At 37.8% G+C, this 20,316-nt stretch overlaps 1 protein-coding gene across 3 annotated transcripts in view; it reads right to left on the bottom strand.

The window, feature by feature from the left end:
* Positions 1-21: 21 nt before the first annotated feature.
* The window catches only part of LOC113530897 (kelch domain-containing protein 8B), a 99,159-nt gene continuing 78,864 nt past the window's right edge, over positions 22-20,316 (bottom strand). For all 3 annotated transcript variants that reach the window (XM_026921273.3, XM_026921275.3, XM_053240788.1), the window contains 2 exons: positions 13,837-13,938; positions 22-6,370 (listed from right to left, as the gene is read on the bottom strand). In XM_026921273.3, the coding sequence (XP_026777074.1) occupies positions 6,174-6,370; positions 13,837-13,938 (299 nt within the window). In that variant the 3' untranslated portion in view covers positions 22-6,173. The remainder of the gene's footprint in view (positions 6,371-13,836; positions 13,939-20,316) is intronic.

Here is a 20,316-nt window from a genome sequence, read left to right as displayed (position 1 = left end):
GTAAAAAAAAAAAAAAAAAAAGCTGGCAGTATAAAAATACTTCTACACACAGTAAACACAGTAACAAAAAAAGAAAATCTGTTCTATAATATGACCCTCAACTGCCAGGCTGCTGAATGTGGAGTCATAAATCGAAGCAATAACAGGCAAGGTAGCAAGGCCAGAAAATCATTTGCGCCTCTCTTACAATAGCCCATGGCAACCTTTGAAGATGTTCTGGTGGTTTCTACTTCATCTATAATGAATGGTTGTGACATTTGAGCACAATCCATTTGTCAGATTTTCTGTGTGCTGGCCAGATGTATTCATGGTCCGGGGCACGTGACGGGGCTGCTGTCACGTTCAGCTGAAATTAGGGGAAAGAAATGAGGCAAAACAGAGGCACACAGTAAAACAGTATTGGACAGCAATGGTCAAATCTTTTATTAGAGGAGTCATAGTAGAGGCACTATCTCACATATATAGGCACTGAACTACTGGACTGGAGCCGCTGGCACAAACTTGCACGAACTTGTGTTATCCCAGAGCACTGTCAGCAACTATGCCAGTCTGAGTGAAGGTTTGTGTATGATATGCTTTTACAATATGCACTGGAAAATGGAGGGGTTAATTAGTTGGTCTGTCATTAATGAGGAATTAGGTTCACTTAAATACTGTAGGACAATGTTGTATGTGACTGTTACATTCAAGTTTGTTTTTTCTTGATACCACTTTGAAACTTCAGTCTCCATGGACTCATATTAGGTAAAGCACAACAATGGATTAGAAGAATATCTAACACTAGGCCACTTCTCTACAATGTAAAATTGCTACTCTTCAAATTGTGATTCTGAATTTCTTGACGTCATGAAGCTGCCTATTGTAGCTTCTCCATATAAAGTAAGTAAAGTGATAAATCAAACCTGCCACATGTGCCACAGCCCCAGTGGTGGTCTTCATTAACTGCCCGAGCATAGACAAGTGTTGCCTTTCTACTCAAGTACAAATTAATGCCTTTGGCTGAATAAGTTTAATGGTCTTTAAAAAAGTCAAGATTGATACCAGTTTAGATGGTTTCATTTAAAATTGCTTCAGATTGATTGATTGTCAGAAGAGTATGAGCATATTGGAAATATGATCCAGGAGAGAGTAGGGATATTAGTGCTCCTGCTCCTATACCATTAATGCTAATTCATATTCATAATTCATATTAGAAAAACCTCTGAGAAGAATGTTCTGCTATTAATAGGTCTGTTACAATGAAGTTCAGTGTGCAGGTTTAACCTGCAGGGTTAACAGTCCTGCTAATGAAAGCAGCATAACACTAAAAATGCATTGGCCTTATTCATCAAAGTCGCAAAGAAACGAGCAGAGATTTGAGATTTGCTCAAGCAAATCTGAATTTGATTCATACAAGTGTATGACATCAAAAGAAATGGTGATTTGAGCACAAATGATGACTCAAACTCAGCTGATGATTCAACCACAGCTGCGTAAAACACCCTAATTTATTCAGGCGTTGTGATAGTGAGCTGATAGAAGGGAAGCATTCAGCTGGCTAGAATTGGGAAAAGTACAGAGAGGAGAAAATACTTTTCAGTGAAGCTGAGTTAACGGTGCTTGTGTCCAAGGTTGCTGTTGGTATCCTAAAAAAGTGTGCAAAAAATGAAAACTTGAAATGAAGAAAAACCAACTAGCTAGTTTCAGTAGAAGAACTTATGGTCCAATATATTTGTGTTTTGCATTCATTTATTATTATTTTTTTATTATTATTAATGTAATTGTATGTAGAAGTGTAGACATGGAAGTGTGTGTGTGTGTTTTTTTTTTAAATAAACTTTAACTTTTCAAATTAGGTAGGACAATGGACCATTTTCGAACTTTCCTACCAACTCTGTTTGTAGCTAGGCTTTTTTATTCATTTTAGAACTTGAATAGGTTGGGTTTAACTGAAGTCTGAAGATTTAATTAAATGTAGGTGAGCCATCACTTCATTCAAACAAAATGTGTAAAGAAATGAATCAAACCCTGAAACTACCAAAAGTAAATAAAAACATATCTGGCAAGTTTTAGTCTGGATATGAAATTATGTAACCTCAATGTGTGATAATATACAAACAGCAGCCTCTTTAATTGGAAGACCTGTACACCTGCTTGTTAATGCAAATAACCAGTCAGCCAATAATGTAGCAGCACAATGCATAAAATCATGCAGATACAGGTCAAGAGCTTCAGTTCATGTTCATGTGAAAATATAATGGGGAAAAATATGATAATAGTGACTTTGTGGCATGGTTGTTGGTGCTAGGAATAGGCTCAAGCTTACAGAAACTGCCCAGTTCTTGTTTTTCCTCTTCCCGGCTGACAGGAGTAGAACCCTTTCGTCGTCTTCTGCTGTTGTAGCCCATCTCCGCCTCAAGGTCCACTGTGTTGTGCATTCTGAGATCCTTTTATGCTCTCCACAGCCGCTAATTGGATTTTTTTAAAGCACCTTCTATGTAAACTCTATAAACTGTTCTGCTTTAAAATCCCAAGAGATCAGCAATTTCTGAAATATTCAAACCAGCCCATCTTGCAGCGACAATCATACCACTGTCGTGATCTCTGAAATCACATTTTTTCCCCATTCTGATGTTTGATGTGAACATCAAACTGAAGCTCTTACCTGTATATGCATGATTTTATGTGTTGTGCTGCTGCAACAAGATGCCCGTGTGCACAACTGATTATGAATATTATTTTATTTTTACTGTTACTTATGCTATTCTACCATAATGTACTTGCTACTGTCAATAATTTAACTGCAAATCAAGCATTGTTCAGGTTGTTAAAATGTCGCTCTCAAATGTATGCAGACTCTGAGCAGCCAAGAGTTTTGTACAGATACACCAAACTGATGAAAAGGGAATTTCCGCGGAGAAGTTGGAATTTGCGTACTCTTGTAGTATGAGCAATAACACAACTTTGATGAATAAGGACTAATGTCTATGTTCTTCTTTAGGTGTACTGGATCTGTTTGTACCATAGGCTTTCATTATTTCTAATGTAAACACAGCGAAAGCCTGCTACAGGCACAGACTTGGAGATATAAAACTGTTCTCTAGTGGGAGATTGTAACTGCACATTTTACACACCCTTTCACTATACACTATACACTATATATCCTCTAGACAACTATTTTTATAGTGGTATTTTCTTTGTTCTTTGATTGAGGTCCTCTTTGGCAGGTTTTCTGAATAGGAGGTACATACTCAGCTGTGCTCTGGAATGTGGTACCGGAATGTCATGTCAGACACCATCAGCACCCATCAGCTAGCACAACCTGCACTTACACACCAAATACAAATGTCAAAACACAGCATCACAGAGAAAAGGACAGACCCAGCACCACAACTCTTCAGAAAAGGGTGAACAATGACAACTTATCACATCACAGATGAACAAAACAAACATGTAGACCAACCAAACACAAAGCACTGGGAAAGCTGACTTAAAACCACTGGTTCAAACTAGAGATTCACCACAGGGAAATATGTATGACTAAGAAAACATGGTCAAAATCACAGCAACACTGCTACTCAAGATTAAGGTGATCTTTACACCTTGTGTTCCTTGTGTTAGAAATTCAGTGGGCCAATATATTCAAGCTCAATGAGATCATCTAGTAAAATAAAATTGTCTAATTCATTTATATCACTACCACTAGGCTCTCTAAAACCAGATGCTTAGAAATAAAGTAATATTGCTCCTACTTGGACTGTAACTAAGATATATGCGTGTTCAGAATAGTGGACTGTAATACATTGCACTGATAGGTCATGTTTCACCATAAGTGTAAAAAAAAAGAGGTATATCTCTTTCAACATCATCTAATTAATGCACTCATACACCCCCTGCCTGTACAGTGCCCAGAGGCTGTCACATTCTGTCAAAACCTTATTCAAGCCAAACACAATGCACAATGCAAGAAGTATGCTTTGCCTTTGTAGTGCAGTAGAGCTTGTGATGGTGAAGCAGGACGACAAAAACAAGCCGTCCTTTTCTAGAAGTAGAAGTAGCACTTTTTCCTTGTACACGCATTCTCATGTGTTTCCATGCTATCTCTGCCCAGGCAGAGTGTAAAGTGCCATCATGAGCTATCAAGTTTCTACTATGACATGCTGCAAAAGACTACAGCCTGAAGACTATCACAGTTGTCTCATTAGGGACGTGTAAATCTAAACAAACAAGACGTGCTTGGTAAGAGTGGGTGTGTACATGTGTGCATGGACCATATGTGCATGGTTCTTTGATCATCACGTTCGCCAGCAGGCCATGTGTCGCTCGAATGCTGGAGGTAAATGAGTGTCTTCGTCATCCACACAGCATTCGTCTGAGACAGTTAACCCTTCCTTACAGACAGACATGACTGTGAGGCAGCAGTAAACCCTAGAGACAGTCTAAATATGACAGTATGAATATGTATGTGTCTTATTATCAGGCACCAGGCATCCTGTTAAGGGTGGGCTGTGAGACAAGCCTGGGGTATTATAATGCCTCAGGGCCATAAAAGCCGAAGCTAATCACACTGGTCCATGACGGCCCTGTAGTTTTTGCCTTGTCCCTTTTGTCAGTGTCCATTCAAAGAAACAGAATTGAACGTACAGCAAATAAATAACCCTTTCATGACAATAAAAAAGGTGTCTCAACTTCTGCTCATCAGCTGTAGCTAGCTATACTTTTGTAATTAAATGACCGAGCACTGTTTACATTCCAGGGAAGCTCTTTCACAGTGGCATGCTACATCCCCAACTACATAATACTGCACTAAATAGTATGTCAAAGTATATAGTACACCACTATAGATACTGATACTGACAACACACTGATACTATTTTGACATACTATTTAAAACAGTAGTAAGCAATTCGGAACAGGTTTTTTTTTTGTGGTCTTAAGGTTTTCTTTCTTTAAAATTTAATAGTACAGACTACTGCCACTTTCTGTTATAGGGAGATATTTCCTGTCATTCAGGGCCAGAATACATGTGCATTCCTGCTGCCAGCTGTAGTTTGTATAGTATATTTGACTGCAACTTTTTCATCAGCCAATCATCAGTCAGCCTTTGAATTTTAGGGCTCTTAGGTGTTGCCACCACTATTTCCACCTCCTTCTACTATGCATAATATACCTGCACATTAGCCTTCTGCCACTTTCAATTAATCCATGGTGAAATAATATGTAATATTGTGATGTACATGTACAATGTAATAATGTGGTGTAATGTTTGTGTGTATGTGTCCAAGCAGTAAATGTGTGTATATTACCTAAAAGGATTGTGTTTTGATCTGAGCATTCACATGATAACCTTAGTTCTGTTTAAAAAAACTTCTATTTTCCATTAAGACCAACTGTATACATGGCATGACACCAGCATCATGCTGCTCCCTTCTACACTTTCAGAAACCTGCCTCGAAGATGTTACTTGTAATCCACTCACCGAAACCATCACCTTTAATGCCAAGTACTCATTTAGGGAGTATTACGGATATGCTAAATGTGGTAATTTTAAAGTTCTAAATGCACTATGTGGGGCTCTGATACTTCCTAGACTCACTCTGTCTCCATTACTGCCTTAAAACCATACCATAACATGCTACAGCACAGGCATCAATTATTAACCATTAGCGGCATGTTCTTCTCGCTCTAAGAATAATAGTGCTGAATTTCACACATGCATGGCTGTGAAGGTACAAAAACGCACAGACAAACGCCTCCACTCTTGCAAAGATCCACTCCGTCTTTGCTTTTTCCCTAATGCAATAGAAAAAGTGCTAAACGTGCTACTGCAGGTGAACTCTGCGGCAGCGTGGTGGATATGGCCCTAAGTTCCTTTTGAATTTAGCCAGAAAAGTACCCTGCTTTGATTGTGAAAAACACTGTACAGTTCAAAGGCATCTGCACCTCTGCCTGTGTAGTTCTGTGTGTACATAGAGATTTTTTTTTGCTTGCTTGTCTGAGACTTCAAAGTCTTTAGTCCATCCAGAGATTCATGTTGCTGTCTAGACTCCTGTAGATTGTCTCCACTGAACTGTCAGCTGTGCGTGGGAGGAGGACTCAGGCGGAGCAGGACTCTGCAGTTTCATCTGCATGTCTGTAATCCCTGCAGAGTCCAGCACAAGTTCTTTATAGGTGCAAGAGAACAGGTTGGTGTGTCAGACACTTTCTTGCAAACAGAGGGCCTCTACGGCATTGCTGGGACCCTGTGATACGCCTCCAATTAGGAATAGCATGTTCGTGGTCTGTAGAGGGGTACAGGAGCAGCGCGGGGTGGGCATGGGAGCCACAGCCTCCCACCTTCTCTTCACATGATTATAACTCTCTACTGAGGCCAGCGGAGAAGGCTGATTACCTGAGTCAACACAAAAACACATGTTAACACAAGTGTGAACAGATTCGTGCATACAATTTTTTGTGCATATTTATTTAAAACTCAAATACTTTGATTGCACTTATACATGTTTGGAAGAACCTGTGAGCCGATTTTGTGATTTTGACTTTCCCATGAGAAATAAACACAACTGAAATACTTAAATAAAAATAATAAATAAGAGTGTGAGGTAGCATTCAAAGTGTTTATTATTTCCAACGAGCTGGAGGAAGAAGGAACGGGCTTTCACTGTACGTCTCTCTTAGACAGATGTTCTGAGAACCCAGCACAGCCACATCATTAGCCTGCCTCTCCAGCTGCTCAATCAAAATAACACCATCACAGCACCCCCCATCACCCCACTGCACTCACACACGCATACACAAATGACATCGGATGTTTCTTTCACACAGAACACCTGCCACCTGGTGGGTTTGGGGGCTAATGTGGATTTCGACATGTGGCACCTTGCAGATATCTGGAAAAATTATGCAGCTTGCGCATAGATTCCGCCTCATAAACTCTTTGATGAGGCAAATCCTTAAAATATGGGCAGTGCTTCATTGCTTTTTCCCTAATATAGATAATATAGAAGACCATCACAGCCATGCCACTAAATATTTCTCGACTCTCAAAAGAAGATATTTTCTCCATTTCCCAGGGAGGAGCAGGGAGAACACTGTGTAGAATGTTCTCTCTCTGTCTTCATGAGGTCTGGTGGCGAGACCAACATCACCACGCATCATGGATAAGTTGTACCAGTTTCCATAGAGACTCAAATTGAAGCGCAGATGATGTGAGCATGTGCACGATGCTGGGGGTGACTTTTGTCATCATAATTTCTCAGAAGAACAAATTCAGGGCCACAGGAGCTCCTGGGGGAGGTAATCAGAAAATGACAACGTGACCGTGGTGTCTGCAATCTGCACTGAGACGAGTTGTGGCATGGCACACTACGTGTAAGCCCTCATTATTGCTCTGGGAATCTCAATATAGCTCCCACTACTTGCATTATGCAGACTCTCTACTGTGCTTGGGTTAAAAAAATGCTACATTATTTCGGTATTCTACCAGCTGTTGCTAGAATAAGCACAAATCTGTTTCATGCAGGGGGAGGCGCTAAGGGTGGCTATCCTAGAACTGATCGGTCATTGTTCATTTAAATTTTTGGGGGAGCAAGAGCAATTCAAAATTCACTCAAGATGCAGTTTTCAACGATCATGAGATTCCCGGCAGCTTATATATTCATAAGTAACCCTGTTGTTTCATTTTCATATGTCCATGGAGAAAAGCAAACAGAACTCAGAGATCTGCATCAGGTTTTAGATCTGTAGCCTACACGTTATGATCAGCTTTATGCTTACTATTAACAATGTGTACGTAAGTGGTTGACTGTGGTATCCTGCATTCATTCAATGCACATGGTGTAGTACCAACCTACTTGGGGGTATTGTCCATAACACTGTCAATAACACTGTCCATTTGTCCATAACAGATTGAACAAAATAGAGGTGTGTCTCAAATTGCATACATATTTACTATTCTTTTGAATTCCCCATGGTTAGTGTTTAAATTGTAAAAAATCTCTTATGTTGCTTTCATACTTATGGAGAAGTGTTTTCTGACCTTGCAGATTAGTAACTACTACTTTGCAGATTATATATATATAGTTTTGATGGTTAGTTTTAGACACAGCTCCTGACAACAATCAAGATGACGGTGGAGAGTTTTAAAGAGAAACTAATGCTCATCCATGTGTTTAACATCTCTATGCTGCTGCACAGTGACAATGCCCAGAATAGCTGGCATGAAATTTCTAAATGTCTCAGTGGTCAACATGGAAATTTGCCAAACAAGTAGTGTATATTCTAGTGGATATCACTTTTAATCCTCCTGATGTACATGAGGTAACCAAGCAAGTATGTAAACTATCTGTCTCATGTTGCTGCTGCTTCTGCATTTGCAGACATAGTATAATCCAGGTATAATCCAGGTGTAATTCATCTTGTGATGTGTGAGTTGGTTTCTGCAGCTGTCAGTATAAGAGTATGAGAGAATCTGTCTGATATGGTATGTAGTATTATGTAGAATATATGAGAAATATACGCCTATTTTATTGGAGGTAGCAAACTAAACATATCTAGTACCCATTTAGGTCTCTAGAAATTATTGTATGTAATGTAATCAGTGTGATCAAAGAGCTTAAAAAGCAGTACCAAAATTTGGACCAACTTCAAATATAAAGAAGCGCATTACAACATGAGGTTCAGTGTTTGTATATTAGGCTATCTGGACACAGTTTTGTGAAGGGTTTTTGTTTGCTATTCATTTGTTGTTATTTTAAAACCTCTACAGACATGACAATTTATTCTAACCCAAATAACTTAAACGAGTTGTCTAAAACTTGCATTGCTCATTCCTAGCATTACATCTTGCTTTGCTATGACTGTCAAACACTTGTTATGTGTCCCATCTTGGCCATAACAGTCAAAATGTTCTGCAGTCATGACTGGTTTAATGGCTTTATTTTGGCTACTCTTTAATTCATTGTTTTCGTTCTACTGCAAATCCCAGGCCAATATACACACATACACACACACACACACACACACACATGCACACACACACTGCAATTCCTAGGCTGCATAACTGCCTTGAATGATTATAATATACTTGACAATAGTATTCACATGCTCAAGGAGCATCGACACATGTAAGTTATATATGTAATATATTTATTATTATATTTATCATATAATGTAATAAGTGATAAAGACTGTGTTAGCTTGTTTTATAGTTGATCCACTGGGTATCTGGAGTCTAGATTCTGTAAAAGAAGATTAGAATTAGGTTGTGATGGTGGGCAAGGTCATTATGGAGGGAGAGTAATTTCCTGAATATGAATTCCAAGTTAATGACAGACATTAATTCTGAAAAGATATGAGGATCTACAGGAAAAGAAGTATTCCATCCTGTTTTAGTATCATCTGTGTAACTGTGAAAGCATTCATGTGTGTGTGTGTGTGTGTGTGTGTGTGTGTGTGCGTGTGCATGTGTGCATGAGTTTGTAAGAAAAGAAAAAAAGAGATGAGGAAGGAAGAAAGTGCTAGTTCCATATGTCGGGCTGAAAGAAACCCCTCACGTACTCAACAGTTTGAAGAATAATAAGCTGTTTGGATAAAAAGGGCACACACTATACTTCTATCAACCTCCGCTGTGGCTAAAAACATTCTGTTTCTGTATTTTGTCTCTAAAGGTCTAGAGTGATGAAATAAAACATGAAATTTCATCTGCATCATTCTGGTGCAGGTATATTTTTTGGGAAGTGGCAGAAATCTCTTACTAACTCTGCTAGGTAACATTATTTGAAGAACAAATCTGGGTCTCTCTCTTGTGAGATGTGATGGATGTAGGAAGAGGAGGTGATTTTTGAGAGATGTTGTACTGTTGGTTTTGGATGCAGTGTGAAGACTACACTAAACAAACCCATTAGCTAAGTGACATTCTGGGATCAGTGGGTGGATCTGACTGTATCTTAAAAACAGTATTGAAAATAACATAGTAAATTCTAAGCTGATTAGGCAATACTAGAGCAGAATTTTTTTAAACAATAGACACTTCAACTCATTCTGATTGATTCATAATCAATAGTAACCCTTTATTAATCTTGACACTGTATGGAGCCTGTTTTCTGCCAAGCATATACACCAGTGAAAATTTAATAAGCAATTCATTCAGGACTGCAGAAATCACTAGGCTGCGTGCCAGTACATGAAGATTATGTGTCCAGGCTATTCGATTTTTTTTTTTAATTCATTGTTGTCTCATTCATAGTAGTCAGAAGTGTTTTTGCCTCTCTCTTTCAACAACCAGAAAAAGAAAAAAACATACTCACTATTGACTTTCGCAAAAAAACACAAATCTTTATATTTGTTATGTCTATTTAAACAAAATGTGCAGCTATTGCATGTGCTATTCATTCTGAACCCCACCGCCTGCTGCACTACATACATCTGCTTTTATCATTCGGATTATTTGCATGGTTCTTTTCAGAATCAGGAACATATGGTATGTGAAAACGGCAAAATAATGTGCAGCATAAAGCTGACATATAACTTTCCATTTAGAACGATTTGCAGTCACCTCACAGTTAAACATATTGAGAAAAAAGAAAGTTGCTAGCCAGAATCTATAATTTATAAACAGCCAGAATTTATATACTCATATGTGTCTGTATTAATGCACTTAACTAACATCATACTTTATTACATCATGTTTGCTACCATTTTTAGCCTAGGTTACCAGGCAGCCAAAACACTGGGCAAGCATATTAGAGCTCTGACTTGCCCGGTGGGTTAATGGATTTATTATTTGTCAACCGCTGTCCATTTTTGATAATATATTTGATAATTTGACTAATTTGATTATATTCTAATAATATCATGACATAATCAGAGACTTGTCATCTTGTCCAGAAATCTTTGATTCTTGTAAAGAAGTCCTTGTCTAAGGACAGGTGTAACTTTCAGATGTTCTATCTGAGATGATTCAATCTGTGTGTGTTAGAGCAAAATGTTCAGTCTCATACTGTATGCTGGACTGAAAGCCACAGAACCACAACTGCATGATGATTTTGACCAGAGTGTACCAACGTCTTATGAAGTCTAGCATGAGATTTTAGTTTAAAGATGCTACTCTGCTCAGTGAGAATGAATTGAGATAGAAGCTGCAAAATAGCTGTATTTTACCGTTTGTGTATGTTTCCCAGCAAACCATTCCCTACTTTTACAGATTTAGAGCTAAACAAAAGAACAAAAGAATCCTGCAAGCAGTGAAATTAGCTAAATTACATGTGCCTGGTTCAAGGCTTTCTCCTGAGAGTGACAGAGTGACTGCAAGCGTGTGAATGCAAGGTCACAGCATATTAGTGCCAGAGGCCAGTGAGCAAAGTAATCATATTTGTATAAATGTGGTACAGCTGGACAGTTGGCTGAGTTTTTTTTTTTCACTGACAGAAAACAGCAGGGCTGTTTAGTCATAGTGCTAATAGAAATACCTCATAATGACCAAAATAAAACACAACAAGCAGCACTGCCAGTCAGTGCGGCAGTGTTAATGAGTTTCCAGCCACATGTCTATGTCCAGGGTCATTTCCATGTTTTCGTGCTCAAATGATCAGATCAGCATCATAATTCATTCAGAAAGTGCATGCAGCATGACCACGTCTATTTGAGCTGCAGCCTATCTGTTGCATTAACATCAAGAGGGCTGGTCATTTATCACACCTTGTTGCTTCATCATAAAACATTACTCATGGACCTTTATTTTTTATACAAAGGTAGAATTAATTGTAAATGCTTGAAAGGTTTGTGGACTGGTTGTCTGCCACATGCTGCACAAATGAACATACACTGCCAGCCAAAAGTTATTGAACACCTTGGGTTTGTTTTATTACAGTTTTATCACCAAACAAAATGATACAGAATAAAGAAAAAAATAACTAAATAAACCTATATCTTTGTGGAACTTATTAACTGGTCACTCTCACATCCTAATGGGAGTCTAAATGGGTGCTTTAGTAAAGACAGGCACACTTGGAGGGCATAAACCCATTACGATAAAAGACTATAGATAGATAAAAGACTCCTAAACGGTGTTAGTATTAACTGTAAAACATAAATAGGGGTTGTGCTACAAATAGAAAGTGATAAAGATTTTGGCTTATTCAGAATTTCTAACTTTATTAAACATTTCTTGATTCAGTTCTCAGTACAAATATTAGAATGTTTAAGGTTATTTAAGTAAAATGCTAAAATGTGAACATTTGACTGGCAGTGTACATTCTGTAAGTTGTATGTTGTTCGTATTCTGTAAGTACATATAACCAGAGATGGTAAAGTTACCCAAATTATTTACCCAAGTAAAAGTTCAACTACTCATCTAAATAAATCCTCTGGTAAGGAGTGAAGTAAAGCTTTAAATTATTCACTCAAGTAAAAGAAGAAATGATATGTAAGTTTTAAATTAAAGTATGAAAAGAAACAGACAAGTAACAGAAGAAAAAGAAAAGAAAAAGACACATGCCTCAGATCACACACTGATTCTAGTTACTGATGGTAAATAGGTGCCCCCTTGAATACAAAGAGTACACAATAACAGATTACAGTTATTGGTATTAGGTCTCATTCTTGCTGTCACATCTGTTACAGTTTAGATTTTCTAGGCATTTATTTCAACAACCCGAAGCTGTCTCATGCAAAAAAGCCACCTTATAACAATGATAACAATGGCGTCGACAGGGTTGTCAACAAGTCTAGTCCTTCTTGTTACTAATTTGTGTGCCTGAAATACCCTTAAAATATACTTCAAACAGGAAGGAAGCTATTGAAGAAAAACTATTTCATCCATTTGACCTTGAGGTGACTTGGATAAATTTGAAAATTCAATAAGTTCATCTGCTGGTTACAGTGATAATTCCATATAAATCCTAACAATCAAACACTTGTTCTTGAGAGCTCGCAGTAACATCTCTGTATAACAAACAGGAAGGAAGCTATTGAAGAAAAACTATTTCAGGCTTTTGACCTTGCTGTGACCTTGACCATGTTCCCAAATCTAATCAGGTCATCTGCTGGTTACAATGATAACTCCGTTTAAATTCTACAAAACATACAACCACTAGTTTTTGAAATATCATGCTAACGAGAATCCTGGACAGATGGGTGGAAAGACAACCCGAAACCACCAGGTGGCGGAGGCATAACAATATATATGATTATAGAAAAATGTATTGATGTGTTTGAAAATCTATTGAGTACAAAGTAGATATATTTCTTTGAAATGTTACAAGTAAAAATCTAAATTAAGAAGTGAAAGAAAAACTCAAGTAAAGATACTGAAAAACCAGACTTAAATGTAGTAAAAAAGTAACTGTACTTTGCTAGTTTTCCACTTGTGCATATAACTATGTAAAGTACACAAACTATGTGTAATGAACCTACTTATTAATATATAAGTGCAAGTATATATTATTTCCCTTAAAACATATTTATTAGTATTATTTATTTTTAAATGATGCATTTCCACCTTTAATAGAATTACATAGTTATTTGTTGTTATTGTTATTAGTTAACATGAACGTCATTTTTAAAGGTATTTACTCAAGGATTTGTTTTCTTATAAGAGCTGGCATTTTGCTGTTACTTATTTACACATTAAGAGAAAACAATGGAATTGAACTTCTGAAAATTTTTGTCCAGCACCTATTTATTCAAATATGACCTTTAAATTGATTCAGTAATGGAGTCCAAGCTGCAATAATAAACATAATTACTTGTGAGCACATTTGAGCATAAGGTAATTTTTGTGTAGGTGTTGTATAATGACAGTTGTTGCAGTTGTCATGGTTGAGTTATGTCTCCAATATGGCACACTCCATTAGCACTTACCCAGCCCCCCGGCAACAATCACCCTTCCACCGAGACAGCCGGCCACGAAGTCCGCCCGCTTTTCTCTCATCCGGGAGCTTCTCGTGGGCTTCAGCCAAACACCTACACAAAGGTCCAGAAGGTCAAAGGTCAGGGTAGAGTTCATATGGGATCTGACAACTAAAGGAAGAAATCTCTTTAAATGTTGTATTAAATGTGCATGTTGCTCCTCTGATGCTCTGCACAGAAGAGTATGAGAACTGGCGTGTCTATAAAATGAATCAGGAAACTGGCCGTCCAGCAGGAGTATGTCACGTGTCATGGTATGTGTGCTGACATGAGTGTGAGTGCTCTGTAGAATGGCTTGATAATGAATGTAATAACAGAAAACAAGCAGAATGGCCAGTAGACGGGTCAAGCTACACACATTTTATTTGCTCTTGAGCCATCTGTCTGATAAACAAACACACAGTGCAGAAAAACGTGCAGGCTGTTTATCTCTGAGAGACCCACAGTCAGTTCTACTGCAGTGCGTGACTGTCCTTTATTGGCACCCTGGCTCTGCATTGTACTGCCATGTTTTAGCCTGTCTATGTCTCACTACTCAGTAGTGTATGTAATACTTGGTGGATCTCACTGGCACAGTACAAACATTTATATAAAAAAGTCATTTTATTATTAAACGAATTTATTTAACATTGTAGCTCTCAGCTCAAAATCATCTTTACATACAGTTGAGTGCAAAGGTTTCCATACCATTAACGACAAAACAATGGCAAGAACAAGCCAAGTGCAAGTATGCTTCTGAGATATCCAATCCAAATCAGTTCCTCTTCTTCCCTTTAAGAACTGAGTATGTGCAGTGCTGCACAGGGATGTCTTCATAATGACGTATGATTAGATTTCACTTATAGATTTTATATTGATTTTTAGTGGTAGAAATAACCAGTTGGCTGACAACATACAGCAAAAATGCTTTCTGTTTATCTGTCACTCCATTTTATATCACTATTTTATATTGGTAGTGTAACAACTGTATAAATAAACATGGATTAAAGTGTGCGAGATTTTTTTCACAATGCAAACAGCCCAAAATTCCCAATTATTTGAAACATTCATGGGATTAAATATATTAATATCAGGCTAATGCAGAGATCAAAAGGCATTAAAGACAAATCTTCAGAAAGTCAATAATGAATATAGACAGAATGACAGTTTATAAGCTGCGTGCAGTGCGGAAAGAGCACATTTTCCTCTCTGCATATTTTCTCTCTATGAACGCTACATGATATAAGATTCATGTTATATTCTGCAGTCTTGCATTTAAAACAGTATATAATCTATATTAATTGTTTGTTCCTAAAACACAATAAACACCTAATTCTTATACTGTGTTTTTATCAATGGAACTCACTGCTCGTGAATCACTACATAGTAATTACAAGATATTCCTGCTTCTGTGCTAAGTGCTAAGAGAGGGCCTTGGGAAGCAGCACTACACTACAATTGAGATATATATATATATATATATATATATATAAAGGCCTTGCCGTTCCAATACTTTTGGAGGGTACTGTATATATCCATTTCCTCCTGCTCCTTCTCTATTAGGTTCCTGTAACTGGAAACTGGATCCAGGTTCTTGCCTTAGGAAGAAGAGGAACATGAGGGACTCAATTATATACAGAACTTAATAAGACCTTCCTTGAAGCTGTCTGTCACTAATAATAAATTAACATCACTAACCGCTTGGGCTTCTCTTTCTTTTCTTTTTCATTCTCTGTCTAGATCTCTAGATCTGTGCTCTAAGCCTTTTCTCCCCATAAATCTCCTCTCCATGGTAACGGGATGAAGAAAGGAGATGTAGATGGAGTTTATGTGCTCCACATGATTAAGATGAGTCAACAACCCTCTGAGATGAAACCTCTTTCACATAGGACATTCTGTGGAATCACACAGTGCCCAATTCCCCTCCCTTTCTCTCTCGCTCTCAGTAGGAAATGGATTGAAACAGCGATGATTTGATCCTGGTCAGTTTCACTGTTCATGTCCATTTGTTTATTGCAAAGTGGATACGCAAGATTTAGCATGCAGATACGCTCAATTATAGAATAAATTGTTCTTGGGAACCAAAGCCTCATTAAAGGAAATCATTAGGGAGTGTTAAACATCTACAGCACAACCCCAAGGTTGTTAATCACTAACAGACACACTCAAAGCTTCCACTGTGTTAATTTAATCACCACTTAAAAATTACAAAATACATCCATGTTTTTATGGCATGGCTTTTGCCCTCAAAACACACCCCAACATTCATTCATTCATCTTTAGTAAGTGCTTTTTTCTGGGTTGTGGTGGCTCCAGAGCCTACCCTGGGGTGCGAGGCCAGAGTCTCCACTGGATGGGATGCCAGTCCATCACAGGTACCATGCACACACATTCACACAAACAAAACAAAAGGAGCCATCACAGCGGAATATATTATTGCATTAATATAATATTTGTGTAAAATTAAGCATAAAATAAAATACCAGGATAAGTCTCATGGAGTTTTTTTGTGGTGCAGTAGAATCTTTTACATATTTGGTACTTGTTTTACACCCATTTATATATCTGGTATTTGTTTTATAATACATTTGATGTATTTTCAAATTCCATAACCATAAGAGAAAACAATCTGTTAAAATACTGGCCACTTTATTAGGAACACCTGTACACCTACACATTCATGCAATTATCCAATCAGCCGCACAAGGCATAAAATCATACAGATACAGATCAAGAGCTTCAGTTAATGCTCACATCAAACATTAGAATGGAGAAAAAATATGATCTCAATGACTTTGACCTTGATGCCAGATGGGCTAGTTTGAGTATTTCAGAAACTGCTCCTGGGATTTTCAGTCAATTGACACAGAATTGTACAAAATACAACAGACATCCAGTGAGCGTCAGCTCTGCAGACAGAAAAGCCTTTTTGATGAGAAGTCAGAGAAGAATGGCCAGACTGGTTCAAGCTGACAGGAAGGCTATGATAACTCAAATAACCACTCTTTATAATCACGGTGAGCAGAAAAGCATTTCAGAACTCACAACATGTGAAGCAGATGGGCTACAACAGCAGAAGAGCACATCAGGTACCACTTCTGTCAGCCAGGAGCAGGAATCTATGGCTGCATTGGGCACAGGCTCATTGAAACAGGACAGCTGATGATTGGGAAAGCATCATCTGGTCTTTCATGCATTGCACTGCAAAATGGCACAGACTAACTCGCCTCACCCACAATCAAACTGAATTCAGGGCTTGGAGAAACCCCAAAAATGGGTCTTAAAGCAACATACACCCAGACCATTGCGTCATGTAATCTGTGTCAAAGATTATTGTGAGTCTACTGGTTTAGAATGTTATTCAATAAAAGACATTAGTTCAATGGTGTGCATACAATCTCTGCAATGTATCAAACCTTATACACTGAAAACTTGATATTTTCAGGTAACAGCTCATTTTTCATTCAGTGCTTTGGTTTATGTAAATATATATCATTTATATCATATGACTCATCTAAACCTCTTTCTTGTAGACACTTGATAAATACAGGGGTTCATGTCTGATCATCTCTTGTCTCCATATGACACAGTGAAATAAATAATCACACAGAAATAAAACAAGCGAGTTAGTATATGCAGGGTGGAAGAAATATAGAGAGAAGACTCAAGCCTCTAATTGTGTTCTCCTCATTTTACTGAGTGCTGTCACCCTTGGCATTTAAAAAGTAAGCCTCCAGTAAACTTTTCATTTAGGCACTAATAATAAAGTAAGCAAACAATAGCAAGCCTCCCTCTCTTTGTCATACACATGTGCACTTTAGCTAATGAAGCTCATGAAACACAGAGACAAAGGTGACCTGGGAAAAGGGTCTTCAGCACTTCAGTCTCGGGGAAGTGTTTTGAAACAAGTTGCTGATAACATTAAAGAATAGAAAAGAATAATGGAGGAAGTGGGCCAGGCAGACAGAGAGAGAGAGAGAGAGTGAGAGAGCAAGAGAGAGAAAGAGAGAGAGAGAGAGAAATAAAAGGAGGAAGAGACACAAGGTTAAGCAGGCATGCACATTTCCATCATCGAAAGTCTTTCTGAAGCATCAACAGAAAAGATAATGCTTCCATTTTAATCAGCAGCTTTCTAAAACTCTACAGTAATAACAGGGTGATGGATGCTTTGGAAGCCCTTTAAAATGTAGCTGTTGTGGTTTACATGACATATTGTGTTGCACTGAGAGGTTATTAGAAGAGAAATAGAAAGTAAACCAAGGGCATGCTCACAGGGCCATTTAAATGACTGATACAGGTGTATAAAGCCTCATTTTTATATATTCACATATACTGATATTATTATTGTAGCTTAAAGTAAATAAATTCAAGACATAATATGATCATATCACTGTGTGCTGCAAACATGAAATGTGGGAAAAGATCTCACACATGCCGTGTAAATGTTTTATGACAGAGAAGACATTTTATTACAGACTGCAACCTGACTGTGAATAGGCCTAAATTTATATTTTTATAAAGCATTTGGATCAGTGTTTGCAGTTAAGTATTATATTAAATATTTAAACATACTACACTTTTAAAAAATGGTGAGCCTCCCCAGTGTACTCTCCAGTCTACTTTCCGTTTAAATTTAGAAGGACACACTTCCTTTTTCCTTTCAGATTTGGAAAGACACAGTGTACTCTTGGCACCCTATGATGATTAATATTTTATATTAAATAATAAGCTATTGTGGTACAAAAGTGCAGGTAAGTCAGTAATTCAAAATGCAGACAAGCTGACATTCACAAACATCTGCTAGGAAATGGAGCTATCACAGTCTGCTACAATAAGAATACGAAAAAGAATTTAATTAAAAAATAATGTTTTTCCACACAATATTGGTTAATGAATCAGGAGTGAGGATCGTGATCTCAACTCTAAGCCAAAGCACGTCATCAAGAAGTGTGCAGCGCTAGGGGCAGCATGTGGTGAGCAGGGACTCATGGTATAAGCTAGGAATCTAGAAAGCTTTGCACTAGATGCTTCGGTTTGGTTTAAGTTAGTTAGTTAGTTAGTTAGTTAGTTAGTTAGTTTTATTGTGCACAAAGTGGAAATTTGTCTTTGGCTTCACCAAACAAAGGGGAGGAGTTTAAGGCACTCTAGCTTTGACAAATTTAAAGGAATTTAATTGAATTAGAGAATTAGAGAAAGATTAAGTGAACATTTTACCCGCTGCTTATAACTTATATTTTTTCCCATTCTCATCTTTCATTTTTGTGTTGAACAAATGAAATAAATAAATTTGCACACATTAAACCCAGAATGCTTTTAAACATCACAAAGGAGTTCTCTAATACAACATGAAAGAAAGAAAGTCTCATTCTTATCTTCAAAGCTAGCAGACATAAATGATTCATGCAATTACAAAGATCTTATAGCCTGCAGGTCCTGGATATTTAATCTTATTTCTGAGAAGCCATAAAGGGATTTGAATCCACAACCTTATAGTTATGAGCTGACTACCGCACTACTGCCTATGCTTCCAGAATTCTTTACAGCTTTTTTTTCATTAGTGTTCTGCCGTATTCAGACTGCAAAGATGTTTCATATTTAAATGAATGCCCACATGTGCAGCCTAACTCTCTCTCACCGGGGTCTTTCCTGCGCTACCTTGAACACCATCATGACACAGTTACAATCTGAATTTATTGCGACTGCTGGCAGCCATGTTTAAATGGGTTCAATATATTTCCTAAAAAATGCACATGTAAAACATTGATAATTACAGTCACATGTAATTACAGAGATGAGAAATGATCTTTTCCTATGATCCATTATTCTCTACCCTTTTCTCTCTCTTTCTCTCAGCAGACACAGCTGTGCTCATCACTCTCTCTGTGCGGAACAGGAGGTGTGTGCTGACTGACAGGTCTGCAGACTCAGAACAATGCCCCAGCTGGAAATGAGAACCTGGAAATGTTTATTTAAAGCTCACAAATCAATCATCTCTGACATACACACATGCGTGCACATACACACACACACACACACACACACACACACACACACACATGCACACACACTTAGTGCAGTACACATACGGCATCGTATAGTAGTTGGTAGTCTGCTGCTGCTCTTTTGTCCTGTGATATTCTATTGAAAACCTATTGAATTAATCATCAGCAAAAACAACCAGGGTATCATAAAATAAAAGCAACAAGCCTGCATGTGACCACAACTCATACCACTTTGGATTACAAATTATTACCTTATGAGCATACTCATCAATAACAACAAATCAAGACAAATTAAGCAATGCCTGCTTAATCACACTGAAATCCCATGGGAATGAGCTGTTCTTCAACTCCCAATAAATCACTAATGTTCTCTCTCCTGCAGATTTGCACACTGGAACTGATTTGAGTGGATCAATCGACTAATTCATGGTCATCCCAGTGAGAGCTCAGA

Source organism: Pangasianodon hypophthalmus, chromosome 16 (assembly GCF_027358585.1).
Source record: "Pangasianodon hypophthalmus isolate fPanHyp1 chromosome 16, fPanHyp1.pri, whole genome shotgun sequence".
Taxonomy (NCBI): Eukaryota; Metazoa; Chordata; class Actinopteri; order Siluriformes; family Pangasiidae; genus Pangasianodon; species Pangasianodon hypophthalmus.
Note: the sequence above shows the minus strand (reverse complement) of the source record. Positions and strands in the feature narration are given on the sequence as shown.